This window comes from Oncorhynchus mykiss, chromosome 8, assembly GCF_013265735.2.
Source record: "Oncorhynchus mykiss isolate Arlee chromosome 8, USDA_OmykA_1.1, whole genome shotgun sequence".
In the NCBI taxonomy this organism is placed as follows: Eukaryota; Metazoa; Chordata; class Actinopteri; order Salmoniformes; family Salmonidae; genus Oncorhynchus; species Oncorhynchus mykiss.
Genome location: NC_048572.1, coordinates 38,093,530 through 38,116,130, shown reverse-complemented (window position 1 = coordinate 38,116,130; position 22,601 = coordinate 38,093,530). Strand labels below are relative to the sequence as shown.

The 22,601-nt window shown below is 42.7% G+C and overlaps 1 protein-coding gene across 1 annotated transcript in view; it reads right to left on the bottom strand.

Moving 5' to 3' along the window:
* LOC110529891 (prospero homeobox protein 1) overlaps positions 1 to 22,300 on the bottom strand; it is a 45,255-nt gene extending 22,955 nt beyond the window's left edge. The window contains exons 1-3 of the mRNA XM_036985439.1: positions 21,736 to 22,300; positions 12,920 to 14,938; positions 5,760 to 5,867 (exon numbers count right to left, since the gene is read on the bottom strand). Coding sequence (XP_036841334.1) covers positions 5,760 to 5,867; positions 12,920 to 14,872 — 2,061 coding nt within the window. The 5' untranslated portion in view covers positions 14,873 to 14,938; positions 21,736 to 22,300. The remainder of the gene's footprint in view (positions 1 to 5,759; positions 5,868 to 12,919; positions 14,939 to 21,735) is intronic.
* Between the last annotated feature and the right edge of the window lie 301 nt (positions 22,301 to 22,601).

The window sequence follows — 22,601 nt, the reverse complement described above, 5'->3', positions numbered from 1 at the left end:
CTAGGCATGGGCTGGGACAGAGAAGAAGGAGAGAGCAAAAAAGGGAGAGATAAAGTGAGATAGGGAGAGTATGAGAGAGAAAGGGACTGGAGGGGGGGAAAGGAGGGGTCACTCTTTTCTGGAATTGTCTGTGGGTGACATAATGGGGGGAGGACTGAAAGAGTATGTCTGCCTGACATTGTTTGGCATGGTCGGGTGGCGAGGGGAATGGGTGGGGGGTGAGGGATTGGGTGGGGGTGGGTGGCGTGTGTGTGTGTGTGTGTGGGGGGGGGGGGGGGGGGGGGGCAGAGCGACGAGAACTAAAGTGCAGGGTTAGCAGAACAGCGGGCGGGTTAGAGTTAGGAGGGGGAGGGAGAGGGGTGTAGAGAACTGCAGGGCTGGACAATAGACCAGGGCAGTATAGGAACGTGAGCTGTCAGCAAGCAAGGCTCATGACATCGAAGTGTCAAACAAGCAAACTACTGACTATTACAATTACACACACACAGGGGCTATTACTGTACACAGGCAAGAACCAACATCCACAACACAGACTCTGAGACACACACACTCATGCACATACATTTGCGAGTTCACTATCACAGATACGTCACTACTCAGACACATGGGTTGGATGGGTTGGAGTGTGTGTGTGCGTGCGTGTGTGCGTGCGTGTTTGCGTGTGTGTGTGTGTGTGATTGAGGGCTGCATACTGAGATTAAAGTCAGTGAAAGAGATGTCATCACTCACACTGGAGACCTTTAGTGTCACTTCAGCCCTCTGACTGATAGACTTGTCACTTTGGACAGGGATGGCTTTCATTATACAGGCTAGGCTTTATACCTCAACATCTATCTGACACAAAGCATGGTTAAATCTACTGTATGGAATATCTACTGTACGCGGATGAAATGTGGTTTAATCACACGTTACATGTATACAGAGAGAGAGAAAGAGAGAGATTCAATGTGTGTCTACTAAAAGTCTTTGTTGCTACAACAAATCAGGTACCCATTCTTGTTTCATTAAGTTGCTTGTGGGGGATAAATATCCCCTGATATCAGCTAAGGACCAGAGTGTTCAGTGGTCCGTCAGTGTTCTGTCGGGGGGAACTATTTCAAAGCAACACATCACCGGGACTCCTAAATCTGAGCCAAGAGAGACATGAGATGTCCATGGCCTGTTGGAGTGTGTGTGTGTGTGTGCCTGTATGTGTAGGCGTGATTAGCTAAGAGGGGAACGAGAGAGGAACGGTGAGAGCGTATTTCTCACACTCACACTCGAGAGCCTACAAAAGGTCAACCTTAAGCGTTAACTATAAAGGAACAAAACAAACACACGCTATGCAACCTACATAAAACTATGCACACAGCGCCAGAGAAGGAAAATACTCTAGTCCCAACAATTAAGCTCTTTTCAACACCGAAACAAAATCCTATTCATTTTCTGTAAGACAACAGGGACATTCACTTTACATACAAAAGTATGTGGACACCACTTCAAATTAGTGGATTTTGTTTATTTCAGCAAGACCAGTTGCTGACAGGGGTATAACATTGAGCACACTGCCATGCAATCTCCATAGACAAACATTGGCAGTAGAAAAGCCTTACTGAAGAGCTCAATGACTTTCAACGTGGCACCATCATATGATGTCATCTTTCCAACATGTCAGTTTGTCAAATTTCTGCCCTGCTAGAGTTGCCCCGGTCAACTGTAAGTGCTGTTTTTGTGAAGTGGAAACGTCTAGGAGCCGCAACGGCTCAGTCACAAAGTGGTAGGCCACACAAGCTCACAGAATGGGATCGCCGAGTCCTGAAGGAGGTAAAAATCATTCCAAACTGCCTCTGGAAGCAACGTCAGCACAAGAACTGTTCATTAGGGTGCACAAGCCTAAGATCATCATGTGCAATGCCAAGCCTCTGCTGGAGTGGTGTAAAGCTCGCCGCCATCGGACTCAGTGAAAATGCGTTCTCTGGAGTGATGAATCACGCTTTACCATCTGGCAGTCTGATGGTACATAAATAGACATAAATTTAACCTTCATTCACCTAGGCAAGTCAAGTTAAGAACAAATTCTGATTTACAAAACAGCCTACAGGGGAACAGTGGTTTAACTGCCTTGTTCAGGGGCAGAACGATAGATTTTTACCTAGTCAGCTCGGGGATTCGATACAGCAACCTTTCTGTTACAGGCCCAATGCTCTAACCACCAGGCTGCCTGACGTTCCAATGTATAGTGCCAACTGTAAAGTTTGGTGGATAATTAATAATGGTCTGGGGCTGTTTTTCATGGTTCGGTCTAGGCTCCTTAGTTCCAGTGAAGTGAAATCTTAACGCTACAGCATACAATGACATTGTAGATCATTCTGTGCTTCCAACTTTGTGGCAACAGTTTGGGAAAGGTTGCTTCCTGTTTCAGCACGACAATGCCCCCATGCACAAAGCGAGGTCCATACAGAAACGGTTTGTCAAGATCAGAGTGGTAGAACTTGACTGGCCTGCACAGAGCCCTGACCTCAACCCCATCGAACACTTTTGGGATGAATTGGAACATTGACTGCTAGTCAGGCCTAATCGCCCAAAATCAGTGCCCAACCTCACTAATGCTGTTGTGGCTGAATGAAAGCAAGTCCCTGCAGCAGTGTTCCAACATCTCGTGAAAAGCATTCCTAGAAGAGTGGAGGCTGTTGGGACAGCAAAAGGGGGACCAACTCCATATTAATACCCATGATTTTGGAATTAGATTTTCGACCAGCAGATGTCCACATATTGTTAGTCATGTATTGTACATGTCATAATCTTATCCAGTAATATTTTAGAGAGCTGCTGAGTAAATTTAGGTCATGTTAAATCATGTTAAATCCCCATTCTGTATTATCAGTGATCGTTGTAGTATGACATTACAAATACAGCAGACTGCAAGACCTCAAAGGAGAGAGACACACCAACAAAGTGTCTCCTGCACATTGTGATGACATTGACAGTAAAGTCCAAGTCACCCAGCAGCTCTGCACTGGACAGACAAACAGGTACACTCTGCTCTGCGTCCATCTAGCTCCCTGCCTTCCAAACAATGGAGAGGAGGAAGAATCCATACACATGACCTCAGACCAACAAGCTATTTGAAAAACAACAAGAGGAGCAGAAAGAGAAGCGACCCGTCCCTCTCTGACTAAAGCCCATCCACAGTCATCAGGGCTTTCTACCGCTTCCTGTTTTTGCAGGGGTGAATTGTGGGAGATAATCTCTCGTTGTCTATTGGCTGACTCTACAAAAACCAGTCCTGAAATCCAGCGCCTGGCTTTTCGTCGTGCGGGGGGAGGATGCCACACCATCAGCGAAAAAAAGAAAAGACAAGGAATGACATGTAAAAGGAAAAACCTCCTGACCTCATCCACTCCACAGCACGACTTGTACAAATACTGAGGCCAGTGTGCCGAATATACACAAAGGCCTGACAGAAGGAGAGATAAAGAGATGAAGTGAAAGAGAAAGAGCGAGAGAGAGAGCGCGAGAGAGAGAGAGAGAGAAAACGAGAGCGAGAAAACGAGAGAGAGAAAACGAGAGAGGGAAAGAGGGTTGTGGGGGCAGTGAGAGTGTCCAAAACAAGTGCTTTCATAAAAAGAAAGAGAAAGAGAGAGAAAGAGAGAGAAACATTTTCACAACAGCATCAGTTTGGGACATCCTTGTTTGTGTATTCAGCGTTCATTTATGACCTCAACATTTTAAAACAACACTGACATTTACTGTCTCTGACATCACATCAACTTCATATTTTCTCAAGTGACGTCTGAAATATGGAAACCAGAAACCATAACGCTAAGATTGTGTTTAGCCTATTGTTCATCCATCACACCATAACAATAACCTATGTATGACCTGTCTGGGCATTTGTCAAAACAGAAAAGCTGGTAATTGGCGATCAATACTAATGGCTAACTGAACCATGTCAAAGCACTCAAGTTAATCCATCATGGGAAGTAGTGTAAGGATAGCGTAATGCTAAACTGTTGCAGCGAAAACAACAATCACAGTATGTTTCAACTGTCGCAACATTTACCTATCAGGTCAGTAGTAAGAACGTTCTTCCACCATCCCTAGTAAACAAGCGCCAAGACGGCGCAGCATCACGCTATTGTCGGGCCAACCCACTTCCCACGCTCATTCGATTTAGTATTTGAATTTACTATGGATCTCCATTAGCTGCTGCCAACACCTCTGTTGGTATGTCTTGTGGGGTATGCATGAGTGTCTGAGCTGTGTGCTAGTCGTTTAACAAACAGCTCGGTGCTTTCAACATGTCAATACCTCTCACAAATACAAGTAGTGATGCATATTATTAATGTTTGCTCTCTGTGTACATCCAAGGCCCACCTGTGCTGCCCTGTTCAGAGCCAATTGCAATTTTCCAAGTCCCTCTTTGTGGCACCTGAACACACGACTGAACAGTAGTCCAGGTGCGACAAAACTAGAGCCTGTAGGACCTGCCTTGTTGACAGTGCTGTTAAGAAGTTAGAGCAGCGCTTTATCATAGACAGACTTCTCCCCATCTTAGCTACTGTTGCATCAATATGTTTTGACCATGACAGTTCACAACCCAGGGTTACTCCAAGCAGTTTAGTCACCTCAACTTGCTCAATTTCCACATTATTCATTACAACATTTATTTGAGGTTTAGGGTTTAGTGAATGATTTGTCCCAAATACTATGCTTTTAGTTTTTTCAATATTTAGGACAAACTTATTCCTTGCCACCCATTCTGAAACTAACTGCAGCTCTTTGTTAAGTGTTACAGTCATTTCAGTTGCTGTAGTATCTGACATGTATAGTGTTGAGTCATCTGCATACATAGACACAGCCTTTACTCAAAGCCAGTGGCATGTCGTTAGTAGATTTGAAAAAGTAAGGGGCCTAGACAGCTGCCCTGGGGAATTCCTGATTCTACCTGGATTATTTTGGAGAGTCTCCATTAAAGAACACCCTCTGTGTTCTGTTAGACAGGTAACACTTTATCCTCAATATAGCAGGAGGTGTAAAGCCATAACATCGATAATGTCTATCGCTCCCTCTCAATTCCTTTGCCATGCTGTAACGTCCATGCTCCCCCGCTCCCTTCTAAATATTACCTATTGCACCTTCCTCATCCTCTCTCTTTTGCATAAAGCCATGACTTAGTAGGGAAAAGATCCTCATACAGAAGCAATGTAAGACACACAACAGGCACTTCACATTAGTACAGCACTATGCCGGAAGAACATCTCGGGAGAAGTGAGAAGAGTAATTGCTTCACTCAACTTTTAACTGCAGTCTGAGGTGAGAGCACAGGCATAGAAAAACACAGAGAAAAAGTAAAGAAAGAAAAGTCCAGGCATGGTGATCTGTCCTTACAACTTGTCACCGGGGGCAAGGACAGTCACTTCTGCTGGGAAGACAAAGCTGGGAAGACACACAGACGATGTTGAACACACCTGCACAGTTAGATAACTATGGAGAGTAGTGCCAGCCCAGAGTATGTTTTCATGAGCTTCATGTAGCACTTATCCCTTAGGCACAGATCTAGGATCAGCTTACACTCACCAAATCCTTACCATAACCACTGGGTAAATAATTCAGTTTAGGATTTTGGGAGGGTAATCTGATTTTAGATCAGTGCCCAAGGGCAACTTCTACTTCAGGGAGCTACATTCGTCTAGGGCTTACGTCATCCTACTCCTTTTCATGATGATAGAAGTGGAAAGGTGAGAGGTAAAAGGTTGGGGTCCCGGGGTGTGGCTCACCTTGACGTCGGAGAAGAAAATCTTGAGCATGTTGGAACTGGGGTAACGGGCGTAGAAGAACATGAGCTTGGCCTTCTTCAGGTGGTTGGGGGAAAGACCCTCCTGAATCTGATCATGTCTGCCGTCAAGGAAATGTATATTTTTGGGGGGATGGAAAATTATAATTAAAATGGCTGATCTTGCAATGCTTCTCAATGTGTAGTCATAGTTATGGTAGGGTAACTTGACCTAAAACCACTGCTATTTCCGATGATGTGTTTTTAATATAAATAACATGTAATTAACATGCACTTAATGTACAATAATTAGTTAGTTAATTGTTTTCCTTGAAGACTATAATAGATATAGGCCAAACCAATATTATGCATTTCACATTCATTATTTTAGGATAGTGATAGCACCGGAGAAGGGTAGGGCTGATCTTGAATCAGTTGTTAGAGAGTAGTGAGTGAACCAGGGCCAAACCATTTGCTTGCGATTAGCATCCACTCTTAATCAGGTGTGAGCGTGTCACGGTAAATAAAACGTTGGCCAGCGCCACAGCTGGTGCCTTTACATAAGGAGCTAATTTCACAGTCAAAGTAAGCAAACGCCTTTCCCTCTTCCCCCCATCATACCCCCCTCCAACCTCCACCCCAAAAAAAGGAAGGGGAAAAAAATGAAATTTGCATATCACAGACAAAGAAAGCAGTTAACACTGGTTATGAGAGAGGAGTCTAATGGTTTGGCGACAAGACATGACAACCAAAGACAGGATCTACTAACGTTACGTTGGCTTCATATTAATGTAAAAATAAGGTTTTAAAGGGACAACCCTGACGAAGTCTTTAAGTGCCTTGTCTCTCTATAACAGAGCTGTAGACCTTATTCATTTAAAATACACACGTCATAGATTTTAGAGACTAAGGTTTTCCAATGGAAGTCTCAGGAGGACGCAGGGGGTGGATGGGAGGGGCACATTGAACAATAGAGTTGTTTCAACTGAATTTATACCCCCTGCTCGTCCCCCAGCCTCCAGCCTTCCTAGAGTTTGGCAGAAACCTTGGGAGGAGGAGGAAGAGGGGCTCCAAGGCAGTGAATCTCTCCAGCGATGGGCGCTGCATCCCTCGAACACATCTGTGCTGCGGACGGGCCCAAACCATTTCCATGGTGAATTAATTGCTGTATAATTCAGCTAATATCAATCTGGGGCTAAGACAATGAAAAGAGCTGAGGGTAAACCCGCTCTCTCGTTGAGCGGAAAGCAATCTCTAGTAACTATTATATCTTGAACCGACAAATAAAGGGCTACTCTGTAAGTCTGTAAGTAGGACAATGTCATACTACCTTTTCCTTCTGGATTGTATGTTTATATAGCTACGGTTGGAACTTTTCATGGTATAATGTTTCTACACTCAATAATGGGGTTTCATGACAGTCAGTCAAGGAAGGCATCAGCTGTTTTGATGCGCGGTTCAGCTGTTTGTTCACCCGCAACTGTCCGCAATTGGTAATAACCCATCCGTAACCGCCCCACTCACTCACCTAGCCAGTTTGTTATGGAGAATATACATCACCTGGAACATGAGAGCGAGTTCAGTTTACTTGAGTGGCCTGCACAGTCACCAGACCTCAACCCAATAGAGCATCTTTGGGAAAAGATAGAATGGGCTGTTCACACTATGAGTGTACCGCCAACCAATCTACAGAAACTGCGTGATGACATCGCTTCAGCATGGACCAACATTCCTGTGGAACGTTTCCGACTCCTCGTAGAATACCCAAACCCGCAAATAGGCTGATAGAAAATGCGCTGTACAGTCAGACGGTGGAACGATTTTATAACAGGAGGTGCAGGATTTATTTTTTAGCCTAATTTATATATGTTTCTGCTTATAATTTTTGTTTGGGTATTTGTAAGTCAACTTGTCTTACTAGATACATACAGCTTCTCTTCTGTCATAACTGCCCTAGAAGCCCTAGAAGACTAAATAAACCCTTGCTCGATGAAATCGATGAATGAATTAATTTAATCTCTGCTTCTCTCACGCAGCAGGTGAGAAAATACAAAACATTTTTTAAATATATTTTTCGTGCAGCATTTCAGTTTGACCGCTTTTAACAAAATTTAAAGCAGTGAAAACAACCCAACATGTTTCTAATACGATTTAAGTTTGGCTTGGATGAATATCTTATGTGGTTGAACAACTATCAGCTTCTATGATGCTGATAAATATAGCACCTTTACAGATGGTCCTTAACTGAACATTCTTTCTCTCAAGATGCTGAAAGAAAGAAATCGTATTTATCAACTCCTGTTCTCAAGTCAACATTTACATTTAGTGTATAATTTTACTGCAAGAAATGCTTAAACCTTGCAGGGGTTAATATTATACAGTAAGTGTCCAGATTTCAGTTAGGCTATTAAATGTAACCCATCTGTACAGTAAGCCTATTAAGCCTACAGTTCCCTTGTAGGCTTAATATTTCCCTTGTAGGCTGTCATATTTGAAGTCCCTATCTTGTGACTCTCAAATAGCACCTCACACATAGCCGGCACTGCTATCATCCTCTTTTACCACTTCACAAAATCTTCCCCAAACATTACTGTTCTGTCCCTCCCTTCTCTTTATTTTCAACTCTCCATTTCACAGCTTTTCTCTTCTTGGATTCAACTTTGACATCTTCCCTTTTGTCTCATTGGATCGACGTTAACTTTTTCTGCCCAAGTTCTCAAAAGCATTTGGTGATTGGTGTGTATTTGGCATGCATACAGTTAGGCCCTAAAGCAGGGATCATCAACTAGATTCAGCCGCGGGCTGAATTTTTCTTAAGCGGATTGGACAGAACATAATTAGAAATTCTTTGTAGACTGCAAATTGACAGCATGTAGCCCAAACAGATATAATATTTGTCTAAAACATAATCATTTCAAATCACAGATTTCCAAAATAAAATCACTTTGAGCTTATTTGTTTGTGTTTTTACAGTCTTTCATGTCCAAAAATAGTGAGGGAGGGTTGGCCTATGGGGAGAACCCTAGCAGGCTAACCAACAGGCCTGGCCAAAAGAGCAGCACTCCACTCTCCATATCATCTGCTCCAAGAGCGAGGGATACCATGGCCTCTCAGAGCGAGCGAGGGATACCATGGCCTCTCAGAGCAAGCGAGGGAGCGAGGGATACCATGGCCTCTCAGAGCGAGCGAGGGAATGCGAGTGTAATGTTTACTGGAAATGTTTTTTTTCTTCACTTTTGTTTATTATCTATTTCACTTGCTTTGGCAATGTAAACATATGTTTCCAATGCCAATAAGGCCCCTTAAATTGAAAATTGAATTGAGAGAGAGGGAAGCAAGACAGAAGAGAAAGAGGAATGGACAGAGTGGGAGAGGGTTGTTCTCTTCATGTCTGGCAAGATGACTTGCTGCTGTAAAGACACAATCATGTTAGTCTCATAAGACTGGGCTTTCCCAATGAGACTACTACGCTCTCGCTTCTAAATCAAAATTAATTCAAAACTAATGACAATCACATCATTACATAGATTACATTTATATATATAAATAAATTGAAGTTGCAAAAAAACACAGGATCCTCTCCCTACGCTTCAATATCAAGCAACAGTGAATCTTGATTAATTAATATCTCTAACAGCTTGCAAATGTAATAGTGATTGGACTTGGGGTGACACACGGCTATTATTTAGCCATGTTGGTGCCCTTGTACCAGCAAGGTTAGTGGCATCTGAGCACATCTGACAATATATCATCATTCTCCACAGCTCTTCCCAAGTCAAGAGAGAAAATAGCTGCTCCACTTGCTCATTTCAGGTGTAAGGCCAATATACAATGAGGAAACTGATGGAAGCCATCTGCTGCGCGACGCTCCGGAACGCCGATGAACTTCAACACAAAATGTCTGACAATCTGTTGTCTTTAGTTATTGTAGACGTGAAATTAACATGTGGTGGAAATTTTAAAAACCTGTAACACATGGCCGTGTTGTTCTAACTATTCTTCCCATTAAAGGGAGTACATCTGTTAATGCCCCAAAATGATATGCCACATTAGAGATAAAAGCATCTGGCATATATGTACAGTTGAAGTCGAAAGTTTACGTACACCTTAGCCAAATACATTTAAACTCAGTTTTTCACAATTCCTAGCATTTAATCCTAGTAGAAATTCCCTGTCTTAGGTCAGTTAGGATCACAATTTAATTTTAAGAATGTGAAATGTCAGAATAATAGAAGAGAGAATGATTTATTTCAGCTTTTACTTCTTTCATCACATTCCCAGTGGGTCAGAAGTTTACATACACTGAATTAGTATTTGGTAGCATTGCCTTTAAAATTGTTTAACTTGGGTCAAACGTTTAGGGTAGCCTTCCACAAGCTGTCCTTGTTGTCCTTAAGCCATTTTGCCACAACTTTAGAAGTATGCTTGTGGTTACTGTCCATTTGGAATACCCATTTGCCACCAAGCTTTAACTTCCTGACAGATGTCTTGAGATGTTGCTTTAATATATCCACATAATTTTACTTCCTCATGATGTCATCTATTTTGCAAAGTGCACCAGCCCCAACTGCAGCAAAGCACCCCCACAACATGATGGTGCCACCCCCGTGCGTCACGGTTGGTATGATGTTCTTCGGCTTGCAAGCATCCCCCTTTTTCCTCCAAACATAACAATGGTCATTATGGCCAAACAGTTCTATTTTTGTTTCATCAGACCAGAGGACATTTCTCCATGAAGTACGATCTTTGTCCCCATGTGCAGTTGTAAACCGTAGTCTAGCTTTTTTTATGGCGGTTTTGGAACAGTGGCTTCTTCCTTGCTGAGGGGCCTTTCAGGTTATGTCGATATAGGAATCATTTTACTGTGGATATAGAAACATTTGTACCTGTTTCCTCCAGCAACTTCACAAGGTCCTTTACTGTTGTTCTGGGATTGATTTGCACTTTTCGCACCAAAGTAAGTTCATCTCTAGGAGACAGACTGCGTCTCCTTCCTGAGCGGTATGACGGCTGCGTGGTCCCATGGTATTTATACTTGCATACTATTGTTTGTACAGATGAATGTGGCTCCTTCAGGCGTTTGCCAAGAATGAACCAGACTTGTGGAGGTCTACACTTTCTTTTCTGAGGTCTGGTTGATTTCTTATGATTTCCCCATGATGTCAAGCAAGGAGGTACTGACTTTGAAGGTATGTCTTGAAATATATCCACAGGTACACCTCCAATTGACTCAAATTATGTCAATTAGCCTATCAGAAACTTCTAAAGCCATGACATAATTTTCTGAAATTTTCCAAGCTGTTTAAAGGCACAGTCAACTTAGTGTATGTAAACTACTGACCCACTGGAATTGTGATACATTGAAATATAAGTGAAATAATCTGTCTGTAAACAATTGTTGGAAAAATTACTTGTGTCATGCACAAAGTAGGTGTCCTAACCGACTTGCCAAAACTATAGTTTGTTAACAAGAAATTTGGGTAGTGGTTTTAATGACTCCATCCTAAGTGTATGTAAACTTCCTACATCAATTTTAGTTATTGTTTTACTCTCTCTCCCTCTCCCTCTCCCTCTCCCTCTCTCTCTCTTTTCATCCTCCCATCGGGAGAAACAGTGTAGCAGAGGATATTATGGATCTCTGGGAAGTGCTCCTCCCCTTTTGGTCAGAAGACAAATGAAGACAATCACTGTTATGAAAGAAAAGCAGTTCGCTGCGTACACCTGTTAACGTCCATTTCAAAGAAAAGAAAGGGAGGAGCGGGAGAGAAAGACACCTTTTTTAAAAAGTATTTGGGTGCCAAGCAACTGCTGAAAGCTCCCCGGGCTGTTGACAGATATTTATGAAACGAGAAAGAAATAGAAAAGAAACAACAACGATTGTTTGTTTTTACAATGGGGGATGATAAGACACAGGTGGCCATAAATAAACATCTTTACTGAGTCCTCAGGCGAACCCTATCTACCATATACACACACACACACACACAAAGGCCGAGCCCTGAGGTGATCATAACACAGGCATAGATCAGCACTAACATACAGTAGCCATACAGTAGCATCCATGTTAGATGCTTTCGTCAATGTCTAACTTTTAGACACAGTCAAGTAAAAAAAAAAAAACATGCTCTCTGTCGAATCTCAGCCAAAACATGTCCAAGCCTGTTAGACCATAGATACACTGAGTGTACAAAGCATTAAGGGCACCAGCTCTTTCCATGACATAGACTGACCAGGTGAATCCAGGTGAAAGCAATGATAACTTATTGATGTCACTTGTTAAGATTAAGATTAAGATTAGATTAGATTAAGGGGAGGAGACAGGTTAAAGAAGGTATTTTAAGCCTTGAGACATTGTGTATGTGTGCCATCGGAAGCATTGGAGTCAACATGGGCCAGCATCCCTGTGGAACACTTTCAACAACTTGTGGAGTCCATGCCTGACAAATTGAGGCGGTTCTGAGAGCAAAAGGGGGGCTTGCAACTCAATATCAGGAAGGTGATCTTAATGTTTTGTACACTCAGTGTACACTGTACATGTGTGTCGTGTGTGTCATTGATATAACATTTTCAGTGACAGTGATCACGCAAAATAACTGCTACGGAGGCTTCATGAGTGAAAGGTCTTTGCAAAGACAGGTCTGAATGGTAGAGGGATTGGGAGGTAGCCTGTATAGGAGAACAGGGCGAACTGAACGGATCAGTTGAGGCTATTAGGCCCAGTCCCAGTTGGTTGACTGTGATCCTCCCATAGGTACCTTACCTCTTTATCTGCAGCCCATGATTGAGGTACACATGGGTTAAACTATCAGTACAGAGAGCCATTGTGCTCAACTTCAGCTTTCTATAGCGTTTGTCTCTTTCAGTCATGTTTCAAATAGGAATCAGGGCTATAAATGTCGTGGAGACATTATCTGACCAATGGTAGAGTGACTAGAGTGCTTTCAACCAATTAGTAGAGCAAAAGGTATATGATCAAATTAAAAAAGGGATGTTTTAGAGAGAACTGAAAATAAAATAAATGTGCTGATGTAGCAATAATATGCAATAGTCATCATAACAATATATTAAACTATCTAAGATGAACAACCAGCCCTTCTATAGCATCTCTAACTCTCTCTCCCTCCCTCCCCACCTCCCTCCCTCTCTCTGTGTGGTGAAGGATACGGTGCTGCCTGAGTATGGTGAGATGTCGTTCATGTCGCTCATGTCTCCACACTCTGACTTGATGAGGGACAGGGAGAGCCCCTCTGCAGTGCTCCCAGGGTTGGTCGGAGAGAAAGACCGGTGGTGGTGCCCCACATGATGCCCTGATGACATTTTGGTCCGCAGGCTGGTGGTCTCCCTGGACAGGTCCATGGAGTCTGGGGAGGAACGGTCCTTCCCTGGGTAACCGCCGGAGGGTGGGCCCAGAGGGCTCTGGAAGGGGTAACCCATGAGAGGAAGGGGAAAGGGGTGGCGGAAAGAAGGGGGGCTGAAGCCCATGGAGGTAGAGAGGGAGGAGGGGTGCAGGGAGGGGTGGTGATGGCCCCCGTGGGTGCCCACGGCTGAGGATTGGTGATGGTGCTCCGTCTGCGTCTTCCTCACCACCAGGGGCAGCGCCTCCGTCTGGTCGTTGGCGCCGGGCACAGGTATGCTGCCGAACGAATCCAGGGGATTGGGAATGACGACGTCGCCAAAGCACTGCAGGCGCTGGTTGGCTGTGTGGAAGTTGAGGCCCTTGACGTTGACACCAAACCTCTCTGGGGGCATTTGAAGGGGAGGGAAGACTTGGGGTGGTGTGGGGCGAGGGGGCTTGGCAAACACCTTGACCACTGTGTCCACCACCTGGTTCATTGCCGAGTTGAGCTCCTGTTTCAACGTCTCAGCCAGCAGCTTGCCCTCTGCATGGTGCATGGAGGAGGAGGGGCCCTGACCAGGACCTTTCCCCCAGACCAGCCCCTCTCTCCTGAGCTTGTCCCCCTCAGCCAGCAGGGCCTGCTCCTGGAGCAACGCCCTTGCTCGGTCCAGGAAGTGTCCCGGATCCAGGTCTGACATCTCATTGTCGGAACGGTCTGTCCGGTCATCTCCTCCAGCATCAGACCTCCCAGCGCTGTCCTCAGACATGTTGCCTAGGTCATGGGCCAGGTCATGCTCCGAGTCGTCGGTGGAGTCATAGATCTGGAAGAACTTCTCCTGCAGCTGGCGCAGCTGCTTCTGCATGTCCTCCAGCTGCAGCTTCAGTTGTCTGCGCTCCTCATGCTTCTGCTCTTTACGCTGGCACACCAGCTGGGTGAAGCTCTGTTGCTGCTGCTGGGGCAGGCGCTGTTTCCTTTTGTTCTCCCGGCTGCACACCTCTCCCCTGGGGCTGGGCGGCTGTGGGGGGCAGTTCATCTCCATTTCTCTGTCCCTGTCACCGTCCATCTCTCGCTCTCTCTCCCGTCCACATTGTTCCAGTTCGTGGTCCCGCTCTCCGAGGTGGCGTGTGGGCACCACCACCCCGGGTGAGTGGCTCATGCCCCGGATGATGTTCTCCACTCGGGCACGCTTGGCCCGGAGGTGCTCGTCGTTGAGGCGCTCTAGGTCAAAGGCGCCCAGAGCCGGGGGATGGCCAAAAGGGGAAAGGCACTCCTGGGGGCTGTCCTGGGACGAATTACTGCAGCCGTCCTCCTGGGGGGCTTCGGAACCCCCACTGGAGAGGCCCGACCTGGGGAACCCCCCATCCTCTCTATCTCCTCTCTCCCCTCTCTCTCCTTTTCCGTTCTTGGCCATGTTGCTCTTGAGGAGCTGGGAGATGATAGTGGCGCCGGGGAAGGCGTCTTCATACGAGTTGGCTCTCTTCAGGAGCTTCCGGAGCACGTTGGACTTGGACTCGCTGTTGGTTGCTGTGACGACCCCGGCGTGGCCGTGCGGCTGCACCATGGAGCAGTCCATGGAGTCTGCATCGGAGCCATGGTGGTGGGAGTTGAGAGAGTTCATAGCACCGAAAATTGCAGCTTTGGCATGGGCGATGTCGGCGCTTGTTGTGGCTGCTGCTGCTGCGTTGGCAGCGTTGCTGCCCACAGTCCTCTTCACCCCGATGTCCACTCGTCTTCTCTTGGTCTGTCTGCTCAGGAAGGAGTCGCTGTCATGGTCCGGCATCACGGTCTGCTGCTATTGGGCCATATCCCACAAAGCCACTCCTCTAGCACCACTGCTGAATGACACCTGTAGAATGAAAACATAAAGGAAACATGGTCATAACACTGTCATGGCCGATATATTTACACCTGTTGTGACATATATTGTGTTATTTTATGGCTGGTTATGACAACAACATAAGAGTGTCAAAAGCCATATTTATTCTAATGTGTTTTCCCCTGTCAAGAAGTTGTCCTTCGTTTGAAAAAAGTATTTCTTAAGTCCTTTGTTGTTGTTATGAATTCTTCACAGACATGTTTTTTTTTTCTCATTATATTTCAAATAAAATACAATACAATTCATGACACCGCATGAAGAATTATGACCATCCTGTGTCACTTTACTTGGACTAAGAAAATACACTTTGTGGCACTGTCAAGAAGCATTATGAACATCATAATCATATGAACCAGATAGGCCTATCGTGTACATGCCCCTTGTGTCAAGTCATCAGACAAAAATAGGGTGTCTTGTCCTGCTTCTGAAACCGTGGTATAGGGTGCCATTTCACACGCACCGTACATTTTCTCTGTCTGTCCCTTGTTCCACACTGCCTGCCTGCGCAACACTGAACCAGTTCCCACGCAACACAAAGCTTCATAAAATGATGATAATTACTTAAGCACTTTTCCTCATTTCCATGTTTGTGCGGCTTCAAGCCGGTACAGAAAACCATTAAGTCAAAAGACTAAAGAGAAAGGCTGAGATTGGATTAAGAGTACCACAAAGACACAGTAAACTCAGCGGAACTCCTTTCTGACTTAATTACAATCTCCAAAAGTCATCTGTAGGTCATTTACATTTTAGGTTACATTTTAGTCATTAAGATTAAGATTAAGATTAAGACCCAAAGCAATTCATTACGTGCATTTAGGGTTGTTCAATTTGATTTCAATCACATTTTGACCACACCCCTTTTGATTTAAACAAAACTTTCTATACATATTTGCCGATGGTAGAAAGTTACTTTTGGACTTGAATGTCAAAAATATTTGGAGATAGAGGTGCTCAAAGTTGAACCATTTTGCACATCCAATCCTATGATGAGACATCCATTCCTTCATCACTTGAAAATATAAACAGTTGAATTTATGTAATTTTTTATAAATGTTACAAACATGGTTGTTTTGTTTTGTAATTTCTTGAAAAAAAAAAGTTTTAATACAAAATATGTACCTTTTTTTACGTTTAAAGTCAATTATCTAGAAATGCATGGAGTCAAGATTCTTTTCCACTTTCCCATGTTGTAGATTAGACATGATTTTACATCATCTTTGGTGTTAGTGTTGTGCCTGCAATCGTTTGAGACACAGAATACTCTTGAGTTCAGGGTGGGTATAATTTCAGTCATAGAAATAGAATTCATAGAATGGACATATACAGTGGGGCAAAAAATGATTTAGTCAGCCACCAATTATGCAAGTTCTCCCACTTAAAAAGATGATAGAGGCCTGTGATTTTCATCATAGTTACACTTCAACTATGACAGACAAAATGAGAAAAAAATCCAGAAAATCACATTGTAGGATTTTTAATGAATTTATTTGCAAATTATGGTGGAAAATAAGTATTTGGTCAATAACAAAAGTTTCTCAATACCTTGTTATATACCCTTTGTTGGCAATGACAGAGGTCAAACGTTTTCTGTAAGTCTTCACAAGGTTTTCACACACTGTTGCTGGTATTTTGGCCCATTCCTCCATGCAGATCTCCTCTAGAGCAGTGATGTTTTGGGGCTGTTGCTGGGCAACACAGACTTTCAACTCCCTCCAAAGATTTTCTACGGGGTTGAGATCTGGAGACTGGCTAGGCCACTCCAGGACCTTGAAATACTTCTTACAAAGCCACTCCTTCATTGCCCGGGCGGTGTGTTTGGGATCATTGACATGCTGAAAGACCCAGCCACGTTTCATCTTCAATGCCCTTGCTGATGGAAGGAGGTTTTCACTCAAAATCTCACGATACATGGCCCCATTCATTCTTTCCTTTACACGGATCAGTCGTCCTGGTCCCTTTGCAGAAAAACAGCCCCAAAGCATGATGTTTCCACCCCCATCCTTCACAGTAGGTATGGTGTTCTTTGGATGCAACTCAGCATTCTTTGTCCTCCAAACACGACGAGTTAAGTTTTTACCAAAAAGTTATATTTTGGTTTCATCTGACCATATGACATTCTCCCAATCTCCTTCTGGATCATCCAAATACTCTCTAGCAAACTTCAGATGGGCCTGGACATATACTGGCTTAAGCAGGGGGACAAGTCTGGCACTGCAGGATTTGAGTCCCTGGCGGCGTAGTGTGTTACTGATGGTAGGCTTTGTTACTTTGGTCCCAGCTCTCTGCAGGTCATTCACTAGGTCCCCCCGTGTGGTTCTGGGATTTTTGCTTACCATTCTTGTGATCATTTTGACTCCACGGGGTGAGATCTTGTGTGGAGCCCCAGATCGAGGGAGATTATCAGTGGTCTTGTATGTCTTTCATTTCCTAATATTTGCTTCCACAGTTGATTTCTTCAAACCAAGCTGCTTACCTATTGCAAATTCAGTCTTCCCAGCCTGGTGCAGGTCTACAATTTTGTTTCTGGTGTCCTTTGACAGCTCTTTGGTCTTGGCCATAGCGGAGTTTGGAGTGTGACTGTTTGAGGTTGTGGACAGGTGTCTTTTATACTGATAACAAGTTCAAACAGGTGCCATTAATACAGGTAACGAGTGGAGGACAGAGGAGCCTCTTAAAGAAGAAGTTACAGGTTTGTGAGAGCCAGAAATCTTGCTTGTTTGTAGGTGACCAAATACTTATTTTCCACCATAATTTGCAAATAAATTCGTTAAAAATCCTACAATGTGATTTTCTGGATTTTTTTTTCTAATTTTGTCTGTCATAGTTGAAGTGTACCTATGATGAAAATTACAGGCCTCTCTCATCTTTTTAAGTGGGAGAACTTGCACAATTGGTGGCTGAATAAATACTTTTTTGCCCCACTGTATATCCTTTTGGATCACTGGAATTTAGGTGGTACATCTTTTACATTTAAATTGAATTGAAATTTGAACTTCCAGTTACAACCACAAAGATGGCCGCTGGTCCACCCAATGTTGAATGTCAACTTAAATGGGGATGTCTATTTTATTATCTATATTTATATGATTTCAATAGGTTGTCCATGGAACATTGACAGTGTAATTTAAAATAACTGATATTCCCATTAAAGTCAACATTCTCTGATGTGTGGACCAACCATCTTTGTGCTACCAAATGTTGAAAGTTTAAGACATGCTGTCTCTCAACCTATGGTGGGCACAACACAAACACCTCAGATGATGTTTAACGTATACATTTTTTGATAATTGATGTTTAAAGTAAAAAAACAAGAAATTATAAAATGGTTTGACAACCCTGTTTGTAAGCTTTTAAATTATATAAAACTCAACCATTTATATTTTACAGTGATGAAGACATGGATGTCTCATGGTAGGGTTGGGCACCGCTATCTCCTAAATGTTTTGGCATTCAGGTCCAAGAAGTTACTTTCTGACCCCTTCTACACTGAGCAAATATGTATAGAAAGTTTTGTTCAAATCAAAAGGGAGCGGTCAAAAAGTGACTGAAATCAAATTGAATGACCAGAAAGTACAGCAAGTGTATTCATCCAAACCACATATCACACCCATTTCAAGTGTTATAATAACAAGTGCCTCAAACAATAAAACCTATTTGCAGATTGCTTCATATATTTTACTGACTGAATGCGCACTGATTGAAGAAGCAACTTAGAGCACTATGACAAATATTTTGTCACCATCCAGACGGAATCAGAACCCCGTTGTAAGCATCGGCTGACGACTACGCATGTCATCATCAGAGGTGTAGGACTTTTATTCAGTGTATTTACAGAATGAATTAACATTCGCTGGCAATAGAGAAAAAATTCAAACTTTTATGTAAAATTTAAGAATTATTTTGTTACATTATTTAATATTCCTTAATTCCTCCTTCCAAATCTCAACTATTGTCTATCTGTGCAGACAATACTGTGGAAGATAACAAGACTTCATCCTGGCGAGTCGTTTTACTCAAAGCCTGATCCTTTAAAGACCACTAAAGCCCTGCTAAGCAGAACAGCGGTGAGACAATCTAATAGGAAATCTATATTAATAACATATATGTATAGGGTGAATAGGGTTTTCTACGCTCGACAATTGTGTGAGTTCTTACTGGAGAACCAAAGTAGAGTACATTCATTTAAATCTGTCAAACACTATTTAGGATTTTAGTGCAATAAAACGGACAATGCAAATAGACTGTCAAAGACATTTTGAACTGACAAAATATAGATGTATATAGGTATATCTAAATGTTCATCAACAGCTCATATTGTTACTGATCAGTGTTTTGACTCATTTGTCAAGACATATTTTGAGGGAGAATGTAATTTTTAAAAACAAATGTTTAGATCTCTGCTCAAACCACTCAGTCAGATATAAAAATGGGGCCAGTGTAAAAGTATTTATAATCTGAGCCCATTCCGTCTATAAAGTAACCCCCGTCACTTAGTTGAACTGGGAGTAAAAATCACCTATAGGATATATGTCAACGTAATTGATGCCATAAGTAACCATGCATAACAAGCATAATTTTCTCTTCTAATAAACACAAACTCACATTCTCTCACTCTCCCCCCTCTCTCTCGCTCTCTCTCACACACACACACACACACACACACACACACGCACACACGCACACACCATTTTAGATGGAAACTCTTTGAGATAGGCGTATTACTGTATTATTAAGCAATACAAGAGCAACATGCGGTAAGATGTACACTATTTAGCACATTATTGGTGTAACTAAATGAAGAAGAAACAAGGTTGGGGAAGCTTGACATATTTGTTTTATCTCATTACAGAAACAAAGTCTGGCAAAACAAAATTAAATATATTACACAGACTAAACAAATGTCGGTCTATTATTAAAATTATTAAAAGCATGTCTGTGTCTAGTTATGACAAATGGCTCTGGCTCAACTCTTTCCATCCACCCATCTCCAGAAGTTCAAACGAGGGTGAAATATTTCCAAGAAAACTTTGACTTGGGTGCCACAAGAGCTTAACAATGGGCCAGGTCATTATCGCACTGAAAATAAAGCCGCTAGCATCTGTCGTTTCCGATGGCACACGTGCCACCCCCATTGCCCATGCGCAGTCTATTGGAATACCTTTCAACAATTTCAAGGAAATATGAGCGCATTTGAACAATGAGCTACGCTCATCTCTCCCCCCTCGCTCATTTTGAGTTTGAGTTTGAGTTTATTTAAATTTTTACAGGGACAGTGCACATTAATCAACGTTTCAGTAAAAATGCCGGTTTCAGCCAGCCGGCTAATTTTCAACCACAGTGCCTGGGCAGGTTATTAAAAACAATTACAATAATAATACAGACCATCAATGAGCAGTGAGCACACGCAGGGCAACATTGGACAAGCAAGACGTAGCATGCAGACAGACCAACATAGCACAAAAACCAACAAGACAAAATCCATAAAAGCAACAAAGTGTTTCCACACCTCACAAGCTACAGACAACAGACAACATGGAAAGCGGCAATAGACAACTAGGGATTATGTTCACAAGTCTGATTGGCCTTTAGCCATGTCTTCATGTTTTTTTTTTGTGAAAGTGTGATAGGTGATGCAGTTGTGTGTGTTTCCAGGATCTTTACAGCTCTGAGAGAGAGAGAGAACGGGGCACCATGAAGGTTAAAAAAAGTTCATAACCCTTTGGATTTGTAACATGGCAAAGTAACTATTCAAGCAAGTCTGACTTTTTTAACCTTTATTTAACTAGGAGTTAAGAACACATTCATATTTACAATGACGACCGACCTCGGCCAAACCCAGACGACGCTGGGCCAATTGGGTGCCACCCTATGGGACTCCCAATCATGTCAATTACATTTCTATTCCACGTTGGTTCAACATCATTTAATTGTAATGATGTGGAAACAACATTGATTCAACCAGTATGTGCCCAGAGGGATAGGCCACAGATGTAGTCAGATTTGACTTCTCTTAGCAGTTTGGGAGAACTTAGGCAGCAGAGCAGAAGGTTAGGATAATTAGGTTAAGGTCAGGAAAAGGGTTAGGGTTAGCTAAAATTGAAAATAATTATAATAATAATAAAACATTTGACAAAAGCTGTTTCATTCTAGCCATGACCAGGTTGTGTGCATCTGTGCCAAATATCCCTGTTGTCTCCATAATGTGCACTTTGGACGCTTTTTCCCTCATCAACATTTGCTCGTTCTTGGCACTATCACCACAATAATTATTCCAGGGAAACAGTTAAACCACTACTAGACTGACACATTCAAAGAGTAGAACCCATTTATCTGATATGATATATATCTGATATTAATAGTGATAAAACCAAGCTTGTTAAAATCGTAATACACTGAACGAATAAGACTACACACAACAAAGACCATATACGAGACTTGAAGGTGTAGCCCACACAGAATCAAAGATAACGGACTTCAGCCTTTGATCAAATCAAACCAAGTCAGACAGCCTTGAAAGTCTTTAGCCTATATGCTAAAAAAAAAACATTTATTCACAAATAACACATTTTAAAAAGACAGTACCTTACTTTTAAAAGTGAGAAATAATCTGTCTGTGATTTACAAGGAGAAAAGTATTCTGCACATCATAACAATGAAGAAACTTAGTCACACTTTAGGTTAAAGAAAACAATTCAGCCTAATAATATCGTCAAAGACAGCTAATGCAAAAGAACAAGAGGGAGGTATCTGAGGACAAGGTTACTTACCCGCAGATGAAGGGAAAGGCCTTTTTTTTACTGCTGAAAAAAAGAATACGGACTATGGAAGCTTCGCCGCGAAACGTTCAATATTATAATTTCTCAGGGAAGGAAGAGTATGAGTAAAGTGAGTGATGAGCGCGACCGTAGGACATAAAAATAGACATACAAGAGCTATTTTGCTCCGCTCTCTGTCATCTTCTCTCGAGGGGTGAACGACTGGTGATGATGTCGTAGCAGCTTGACCGAGGCGCACGCGATGCAGAGCTTCGACGCTCGAGCTCTCCTCCACCAACAAGATTCACTTTAAGACACAGCTGAAGGAAACAGGAAGACGGCGCGTCATACGCTTGGTGATGTAACGGATCGCACCTACCAATAAGAACCGTCCGTCGTGTACGGAGGAGTACAATGCACTGAACTTGACCGAGGAACGGGACTTCAACAGACAAAAAAAGTATCTTATTTTGTTTACAAATAAAGGATTTAATATGTAAGAAAACCTAATTGAGAAGTAGCTTATGGCATTACAATACTAGTAATAGGCCTAATGTTTGCATGAACATTCATTTTATGGACATGTTTTTGTGGGTATATGATAATAGCAGTTTTTTTAAGGCACAACATTTATATTTTAAATGTCCTGAATACGTGTTTATGTCATTTAAACTCATGTTAAACGGTGTCCATTAAAGACACATTCCTCACAAATTTTACGCAACATTGCTTCATTTAGTTTTTTATTTCCAAGTTTGCCTTTCGATAAGAGATTAATTGTCGTGTCTCAATTAGGCCGATTGAGTTGTGCTTAGTGCAACACTATCCTTGTAACAACGATAAGATTAACTTTGTGAGTCTCCTGAGTCCAGGGGTTG